This window comes from Cibotium barometz, chromosome 24, assembly GCF_041138505.1.
Source record: "Cibotium barometz isolate CiBa-2024 chromosome 24, ASM4113850v1, whole genome shotgun sequence".
Classification (NCBI taxonomy): Eukaryota; Viridiplantae; Streptophyta; class Polypodiopsida; order Cyatheales; family Cibotiaceae; genus Cibotium; species Cibotium barometz.
The window spans coordinates 40,976,715-40,986,501 of NC_141069.1; the positions used below are offsets into that span (position 1 = coordinate 40,976,715).

At 42.5% G+C, this 9,787-nt stretch overlaps 1 protein-coding gene across 1 annotated transcript; it reads right to left on the reverse strand.

The window, feature by feature from the left end:
• Positions 1-1,092: 1,092 nt before the first annotated feature.
• Positions 1,093-3,464, reverse strand: LOC147625300 (SNAP25 homologous protein SNAP33-like). Its single transcript, XM_086818977.1, has 5 exons — positions 2,819-3,464; positions 2,157-2,250; positions 1,925-2,061; positions 1,737-1,834; positions 1,093-1,642 (listed from the first exon to the last, which is right to left on the reverse strand). The coding sequence occupies exons 1-5, from the start codon at positions 3,209-3,211 to the stop codon at positions 1,543-1,545; spliced, it is 822 nt and encodes a 273-aa protein (XP_086675103.1). The 5' UTR covers positions 3,212-3,464; the 3' UTR covers positions 1,093-1,542.
• Positions 3,465-9,787: the final 6,323 nt, after the last annotated feature.

Sequence of the window (9,787 nt, forward strand, 5' to 3'; positions counted from 1 at the left end):
ACAATCCATCGATGGTCAGGATATCCATTCTGATGCTTATTTATATGATTGCTTTGACTCTCACTTTTCCATTTGCTTTCTTCATGAAAGAGACAATTTACGAACTATATAAGGCGTGTGTGTGCACACTATCATGAAGTCATATTTGATTTACTCATTATATGATACAGGTTCTACCTATACCAAGAAGGGCTCGGTTAGCCTTCACACCGCTCGCGATTAGCCTTCACACTGCTCTCGTTATTGCAATTGGGGCTGCTAGGAGGTAGCTTTAAGGATTCACTTGCACCAAAGAATAGAAGCTAGTCATCGTTTTTGAAAGAGCATTGATCTATGTTTTTATCTCATCTGATGTCTGATGCACTTCATGTGTGTGCTGGCGGTTGTTACCCGGTTTGAGAAGGGTGCAAGTGATAAGGAGCTCTAAAATTCCACCCCTATTCTAGATGTAAGTGTTTATTTTCAACTCTCCAAATGCCAAGGAATTAAAAGAAGGTAGTGGGTTAGAATATACCCTTGTGGCATGGAATTTCAGTACCTTTTTTTTTTCTCGGCTGGCCTTAGGCCCAAGATCCTCCTGTAGTTACTGATTTTCGCCCACCCATGGCCGCTTAATTATCCGCCCATAGGTAATGCCACCAAGGAAGCATCAAGGGGGGTTTTGAACCTAGGACCTCTTGGTCCAAGGCAACCACTTGAGCTATCACCTCATTGGCAATTTCAGTACCTTCTCTCACAATACCAAAGAAAAAGAAGCTAGAGGAAAAAAGAATCAAAAGAAGCTTTGTTGTGTCCTACACACATATAGCTAGGTACTAGTAAAGAAAAAAGATTTTTAAATTTCCCTTTCCTATTGGTATGAGTGGTAGAGCACTCAACACCCATCGTTCTGATTGTGGGTTAAGCCTCAGCTGATGCAACCAGGTAGCGAGGAGAGGGGCCACACACATTAAACCTCTCAAGACAAAAAAAAAACTTCCATCTATCTTTGAAAGCTCAGATAAAAACTTTGGCAGCTGATTAGGGGCCACATAACCCCAGGATCTTGTCCCTTTTTACAAATTTTTACAAAAGAGATTATCCAAGTCCCAACACCAAAGCTCCAACAAACATTAATAGACATGCCATGCTACAACTTGTAAACCCTGATTAATGCATTCTTGACAAACCTTTACCTATAATCTCATGTAATCATGCCACGTGACACCCTACCCACCTTTAACTATAATTTCATGTGAATTCTGTTTCAACAAGGTGTTCTGGTTATATGTGCATGAAAGTTATGATGGTACTTAATATCCACACATGTAGCTAAGTTTGCACAAACTTAGCAGTGTGCGAGCACAAAATATTGGATATCATGAGATAGAAATGGAACTCTTAAGGAATCCAAAACCCCACACAGCCTTATGTGGCACTGGGAGCTGATGGTCCAAGGCAACTATGTACCTGACGCTCAACGGTTTTTCAATCAAAGCATACACTGCACCAGGAAGAGTATGAGCCCGTGCCATTCCACACACTCTGTTGTTTTAAAGAACGTCATTTCCCAAGGAGACGTCGAGCCCTGTGATTAGCACCAAGCACTCTGTCGTTCAGAGTCGTGACATCTGTCTGAAGCTTATCCAATCCATCATTTTGCCTGCAATATAACACAAACAGAACTGTCACAAAGAGTACATCGATTGCTAAGCACCAGCAGGCATGCCATGCCTTAAAAAGTGCAGTCTCCAAACCTTGATATTTCCTTGCCCATATCTAGACTCATGCCTTTCAGCTCGTCCAGCACATTACTCAAATCTGACAGAGCATCATCCTGCTTGGTTCTCTCCATCTGATGAACATAGCATACGATTCAGAACTTTTTGCCCCTCAAAATAAGTCCTAAAAACATCTAAACATGTCATGATGAGTGGCAGTCTACCTCAAGTATGTCTTGTGTGGTCTGCTGTCCATTGGAATTGAAAGGAGTCCGGTTAGTACGTTCCTTGGAGTTGCTCCCATTGATCCCAAGGGCAACACGTTGTTCAAGATGGTGACCCCTTCTCTTGAAAGAATCATCTGTTCACAACCAACAAGTCAGGAGAGAATCCAGTTTGTTTCTTCACAGAAACTGCAATGCAGCCTCATTTGACTTCAAACAAGAGTCCACCTACTTCTAGAAACAGCTGGGCCTGTCACTGGGCGGCTCTTCTTTGGTTTCCATGTCCTGGAGAACATACCTCCTAGGCTTCCCAGCAGTTTCTCACCCTGCAAGTAAAAATAACACTCAAAGTTGCCACTTTTAGAGTCCGCGATGGTGACTTCACAGCAAGGCCTATGCACAAGCACATGTTCGCGTGACGCGCATGCACACGGAATCCAAATTTCCTATCAGACACGATAAGCGAGCTATAAACATAAACATACAAGCACCTTTGGCAGGGTTTTATGTCACACAAGTTTACATAAACATAAGCATACAAGAGGGTTTTCTACGCAGAGCGTTTTCTACACACATGTTTGTGCACTGACCCACACAGGAAACACACAAGCAAGCACATGCATCCACACAAGCAAGCACATGCATCCACAAACTCTACAATGCATTCACAAAACACAAACACACATACATACACATTCTTGAATGCACATATACACATGCACACATCCACATGCACTCGCACAACATACACACAGACATGCACATGCTTGAATGCACAATTGGAAAGGCAACGAGGACAACCACGCTGCTTGAAATCACCATTGGGAGCAAAAACCAATACCATGCGGCATGATGTAAGGCCCTTAAAGAAAAGCAAGAAACTCCTAAACCTACCCTGCTGAGGTTCTGGTCAATGTCCAATGTCAGTTCATGGGTCCGCCTGATCTGCTCGCCCTGTTCATGCAAGCTGAGCAGAGTTCTGGTGGCATCTCCTCTTATGCCTTCAGCCACTTTAAGGCAGTTTTGAACGCTGCTAGTGGTCTCTTTCGATTTCTGAACAGCATAGCCTTCCAGCTCTTGAACACTCTTATACTCAAAATCCTGCTGTTGGATTTGTCTGTCATCATATCGGATGCGGGCACCATTTCCATAAGAGCCCTCCCCACCCCCCAAGAGCTCGTCGCGGTCCTGAGGTTTACCACTGCCGATTTTGTGGTTACCACTGCCATTTCTGGGGTTTCCATGGCCATTGCTGGATTTGAATGCGTTGTATGTGCTTTTTTTCATTCTCTGAGTCTGGCCAATGCCCGCTTCTACCTGCGAAGGTACTGACTATGATAGCTCTGACGATAGCGGAATGGAAGCCTAAACTCGAAGAAATCGAGACCGTGGCTGTGGCAGAATTGAAGCTCTGGCTATGGGGAAATCGAAGCTCCGGATACGGCGAAATCGAAACCCTGGCTATGGCGAAATCGTGAACCTGTGTAATGTAACGGCTGCATATAGAAAGGGTGGTGGAAGTAGGCAACATGAGGGGAAGACGAAAATGTCAAAGGTGTTCACACGCTTTAATGTAGCCCTTTTGAAGAAGTCCTTAGTAACCCTTGGTCAAGCGTGCCCGTTCTAGAAGGAGGGGGCTACTTTTTCTAGAACGACTTTTTCATAGCACGTGTGTGTGTGTGTGTGTGGGGGGGGGGGGTCTCGTTTGTTAGTTGTTCTTCTATATGCAATGTATCTTATATTATGAATGGCTAGAGCCCCGACTAAGAGCCGCGTCCCACCCACTGCTTGTGGGGGGAGGGCTCCGCAAAGTATGGAGGGGGTGGGTAGACGTCCCACCCAGGAAGGTATTGAGGGTCTGCATCAGCGAGAATTAAGGAGATTTTTTTTTTATTTTTTGAAAGTATTCTGACTGAACCCCTGCTAAAACTTGCGAATATGAAAGTATTAGTAGGGCTTCCCTAGTTTTATAGAAAAAGTGACCTTTCACTATTTTCACACCACCCGCCATTCCTACAAACCCTGGAGGCCCTAGGTGGGACGCGGCTCTAAGTTCATCAATCCACACGTACACGTGTCTTACATGAATGGCTCAAGCACAAGGTTGGAGAGAGAGAGAGAGAGAGAGAGAGAGAGAGAGAGAGAGAGAGAGAGGATGCAAAAATCTAAAATAAACAGTGTAGAGTAAAAGCTCACTATGGCCATTGGCCCATCAACCCCCTTTCAACATGGCCTTATTTGGATTGTGGTCATTCTAACCACATAATATACCTAATACTTTTAAGATCTAGAGCACTTAAAAAATATTTTTTTCTACAAGTGATAATGGACACAAATATGATATCTTTAGGCCTAGCGTATGAGAATAGATCACCTTGTTATTTATTTTCACTAGTTTGAACCTTGGGAACATTATTTGCCTCTTCTTTTAGTAACTAAATCCTTCCTACACTAAATCTATCTAAAAATGGTCCTTGTTTATATTAGACCAAGTTTTTGGGGGTGTCCTTTGAGGTACATTGTTGTCTAGGGCAAGAGGGCATGAGAGCATGAGAATAACAATGAGCATCAGACAATCATGTTGTTGAGAAGGAAAGCTCAAGGGAAGTTGTTGGTTTCTTTTAGCACGCTTGTTCTTATTTTGTTGGGATGGACACATAGGGCCACCTAATTCTCTCTCATTCTCTCTCAAGCTTTGCTACATAGGAGGTCAAAGGTGTTGGGAATCAACAAGATACAATGATGTTGGAAGGGTCAACATCAGCTTTGCCTCATGTGGCAAGAGGCCATATCCCATATATGAAATAAAAAGTTAGTCCACTAAAATATAAAGGCAAAAAGGGTTCTCATGCTTGTCTCTATCTCCCCACATTTTATGTGGACGGAGGGGATATGAGGTGGGGGGAGCGAGCCTTATGTTGGCCCTGATGGTATCTCGCCCATTGTTGCGCGTGTGTGAGCCTCATCTCTACTACCATTGGTTGCCCTTGATTGCCTAACCCAACAATGGTATCAGAGCGCAGGAGGGTCCGTTCGCTCTGCTATTGAATCTTGTTGTACCCGTGTGATCCCTCCGTTGTTGATGGAGCTTCTATGTGTGCGTGCGTGTGGCACCCAGACACGTGTGCTGGTATGCAAGGTTTACACACTAGTTGGGCAAGCTATGTGAGTTAGCATGTCGAGTGTTGTCATTGGCTGGGCAAGTGACCTCTGTGTTGGGTGTGTACGTGTGCAGCTGTTTGCAGAAGAGGGTGTTGGAAGGGTCGATGTCAGCTCTGCCACGTGGCAAGGGTCCATATCCCATATATGAAATAAAAAGTTAGGCCACTAAAGTATAAAGGCATAAAGGGTTCTCACGCTTGTCTCTATCCCCCCAAATTTATGTGGATGGAGGGGATATGAGGTGGGGGGGAGCGGGCCTGAGGTTGGTCAGTGGTATCTCGCCACTATTACGCGTGTGTGAGCCTCATCTATTGTCGTTGTTTGCCCTTGATTGCCTGACCCAACAAATGAGGAACCACAAATAGATCTTTCTATAAGGCTTCATGCAATTGCTATTTTCATTTCATTTTTAAGGTCCAATCGGGAGACGAGAGAGAGAGAGAGAGAGAGAGAGAGAGAGAGAGAGAGAGAGAGAGAGAGAGAGAGAGAGCATAACTCTTAGGTATGCTATACATGCATCCGCCGATAAACAAAAGATGTTCAAGATATTCAACTCAAGAGATTACCTTTACCGAATTTGTGTCGTTCGGTCTTGCCTTCGAACTGCATTCAACTTCCCACCAATGTGGGTGTGCTAGACTCTCCGTCTCATAGCTAGTCCGATGCATCCTCACTTCATTGTCGAGAGCTATGCGGGTGAAGGAAGATCTCCTTTCTCTAGATAGAGGTGAGAAGAAAATGGCCTTCTCTCACAAAAAGGTGGATGGAGAAGAACCTAATAAGAGGGAGAAGCCTACAAATAAACCTAGCAAAGGAAAGAGAAGAGGGAGAGTTGACTAGTATTATATTGCAACAAGGGAATGAATGTGTATTGCTTAATGTCAAAACCAACTTATATAAAAATGACTAGCTTTTACACTAGGTCGGACAAAACTTAAAAATAGTCCACTGGCCCTAGTTCTAATCTTAAGCAACTATGTGCATGAAGTTTACCACTTCTCCATTTGGCATTAAGGTCAAGGTAAGGCCATTTTGTAAAGTGCAATGCCATCTTACAAGAATTAGGCTTGTGTTACATGTTGGTAAGATGGAAAAGCATCTTACAATAGGTCGGGCAGGTGAAACCATGTTAACCTATGAAGTGGTTAAGATACCCCCCTTCTTAATGGTGACCGTGTCCGCACACCACCAAACTCGGGTGGTGCAGTAAGATGCTATTAATTCATGAGGCGTAGATGGTTGAATTATATAGTCGGCCGGTCCACATGCTTCGGGGCCTATTGGAGATAGGGTTTGATTAGACCTTGAGTTAGGAAGCATGCTGAGGTTGCACATGATGCAATGTAGAAAAAAAATGCTTGATGTGAGGCCTAACCTCCGGGTTTGTGCATTGGTCGGTGGGTTTGTACAAGGAAAGAGGGCCCATGACTTGCCATGGCTTGCTTGAAGATTCATGCGCTAAGGTCACATTCATTTGATTGGAAATGGCTGATGGTGGTTTTAAATGGTTTGGTAGCATGACAAGATATAATTCCTAGATCTCATGATGAAACTAGAGACTGGGGTGTTTTGTTGCTAGTTGTGCCTTGAGGTGAGGTTCTTGTTGTGATAATGAAGGTAGTTGAAGAAGAGGAAAATGGTCTCGTGAAGGCCACAACGAGTTGTTCTCATTGAAGATGTTGGGAAGAGTATCCAAGCGATGGGTCATACCATGGAGTAACCTTTCACCCACACCATGGCTCCCCTATCCAAAGATTTACCTAGATAGGTGTCGATGATGTAGCTTCATAGTTTCATTGGCGAAACTAGATTTGGAAATCTTTTAAAGTAGCCATAACTCCTACTTGTGGTGTCTAAATCAAAAAGATACATGGGAGAAAAGAGCTTTAGCTCTTGCACGCACACACACACTCTCACAAACCCTAGAGAAGAACACACAAGGTGAGAGGCTGAAAATTGTTAGTCTTCTTCTTCAACAAAAGAGGTCTACAAAGGAGATAAAGTGACTAACACACATACTAGAGTATATACAAGCGGTCCATAATGTGAACATGCTAAAGTGGAGTGGGTATGCGTGGACTAGTCAAGTGTAGAATCTCTGGCGAAGATATGTCAGTGCTAGCAAACCCGCCAGTGATGTAAATGTCGAACGGTCATGCAGGCGCCTCGTGAGTGTTAGCTCATGTTGAGCTTGACATCTCAACATAAATATAGCCATTCAATCGCTCAAATGAAAGGGAAGAAGCCATTTGAAAACATTAAAGGGATAAACTTTACAAATCTCATTATTTACAATTATATTTTTTAAAATAAAACTATTTTTTTTGTAAAGGTGTAAACCTTATATTAGTGACACTTTAGCTAAAATTTATCTTACAAAACACTATTATAATCATAATTTATCTCTTAATTATTTTTAAAATTAGATATTAATATGGTTTTAATTAAAATAATTATGTTCTATTCTTTACTTTCAAATAATAATTTCTTTGAGGATTATTTAAATTAAAAAATCATATAAAAATACTATTTTTTTGTTTAATCTACTTGAACAAGACATACTTTCTAGAGCCAATAGAATTGTCATGCTGACTTGAACTGTGCATCACAACCATCCGACCAAAACCATTGCTGATGCCATGTGACCTGACTCTAGTATCAATCATATAATTTTCTCTTAGTTAGGTCATATATCTAGTTAGATTTATTATTTTTTTATCATGAAGGTAGAAATTTGACATGTATCTGTAATAAATTAGATAACTTAGACATGCGAGATTTATCATGAATATAACATAAATAGGTCAGCTCTAGGACGAGATTGGCTGTGTGGAAAATGGAATCAAAAGTAATGGATGTATGCATGGAAGATCTATGGAGGGACCTACAAAGTCCAAGGTTTCCGACGATGGTAACCATGGCCAAGCCTACACCCCCGACATGTTCCCCTAATCCTTCCAGAGATATACCTGGAGGGATGATATTGATGAGGTTAGCTGCAAGCGCATGTATATGTGTATGTCGTGAGATGCAAGATGGGAAAATAAAATGTTCCCATAAGTGAGATATGTAGGTGATGTGCATGGGTAAATGGGTAGACCGTGTGCCCTTGTGTGTATACTCACTCCTCCAACTCAAAGATTTATCCACACAATTGCTTTCTTCTACTCTCTTTACAACTTTCTTTGACATTTACTAGACATCCCTTTTCTTGGGGAGTCAAGATCATTAGATTGTTGATGCATGATAGTTGGCTTTACCCATAGCTACAATGGAGCTGCATGGCCTTTATGGCTTGGAGAATTTGGCATTAGCCAGTACTAGGGGTAGAGGCAAGGTGGACCAAGAGTTGGCAATGCTAAAGATGAGGCCATGGGAGGTTCTTATTTACTGATTTAAGGATACGGATCCAATAAATGGGTCATACCATGGGCCAAGCTTGTGTGCTTGTCATGGTCCTCTTATCTAGAAATGCACCTGGATGACTGTCGAAGATGAAGCTTAATGCAGGCGCAAGAAAGAGTGGTGCTTATATGTCTATTACATTGCAAGTAATGTGCATGGACTTGGGGCCTAAGGTGTGCCTGTGTAGAAGCTCCTTGTGGTGAAAACTCCAAAACACTACTTTCTTCAACTCTTTTAATTCTACTTTCTTTGACTCTTTGTTCATGCGGCTTAATGCAAGTGTAAGAAAAAGTGGTGCCTATGTGTCTTCAACTCTTTTTTCATGTAGCTTAATGCAAGTGCAAGAAAGAGTTGTGCCTATGTATCTATTATATGTAGAGCCTGTGTATATATTACAGGTGTCATCGTCATGGGCATGGGCATGGGACTAAAGATGTGCCTGTGTAGAAGCTCCTTCTAGTGAAAACTCTAACACACTACTTTCTTCAACTCTTTTGATTCTACTTTGTTCCACTCTTTATTCATGCAGCTTGTATGTGGCACCTTAGGAGAGGCTTTGTATCAACTTTGAGCCCATAAAAATTTTGGAAAGTAGTAGATGGGGCTTAGCATGGGTGAGACTTAACAACCCACATTGGTTCCAAAGATATGGTCTCATAGAAAGAAGACGTAATAAAGGGTCTGTGGGAAAGCCAATGGCTGGATTGATGCATGCTATTAAAGGGTTTCCACGACTTAGTATCCGATATGTCTTTGAAAGACCAATCTATGGCCATGGAATTATTTAACCATGCTGTTAAGATTTATATGCTAGAAGAACCAGCATGTGCTACTATAGGTAGTTTGGGGACCTTGGTGGGACCTTAGTGCACTCGCTCTTTGCTTGTCCATTGGTTCTTGGGCACCTCCTTAAGGATGAAGATGATGAGTTAGAAGAACTAGCATGTGGCTACTACTATAGCGAGGTTGAGGACCTTGGTGTAGTAGAGGTTATTAAAGTTCTTGCAGGGCTTCTTCTCTAGATGACTAGTGCCCTTCCTTCTTCTGAGGATTCTTCAAGGTCGTTCTCTTCATCTTTAGTCTTGTGGATTTGGGAAAAGGCATAGGCCTCTTGTGTCTCATCGATGAAGATGTCTTGCATGGGTAAGCCACCTAGATGGTATAAATGGTGGCATCTCCTATGGGTGAGTGCTTGCTCGAGGTAAGTGTAGACTATGTATGTGATATAGTCGGAAGATACCCTCCGGTAGGTTGTATTGGTTATTGGGCATGTTACAAATCGGTTGGTAAGTAGAC

What these genes read in the sequence shown, in the direction of transcription:
- LOC147625300 (XM_086818977.1), bottom strand. Translation starts at nt 3,211, where the DNA reads ATGAAAAAAAGCACATACAACGCATTCAAATCCAGCAATGGCCATGGA. An exon ending in CCACACAAGACATACTTGAG is followed by an intron (nt 1,835 to 1,924) that starts GTAGACTGCCAC and finishes TATGTTCATCAG; the next exon opens with ATGGAGAGAACCAAGCAGGA. An exon ending in ATGGGCAAGGAAATATCAAG is followed by an intron (nt 1,643 to 1,736) that starts GTTTGGAGACTG and finishes GTTATATTGCAG; the next exon opens with GCAAAATGATGGATTGGATA.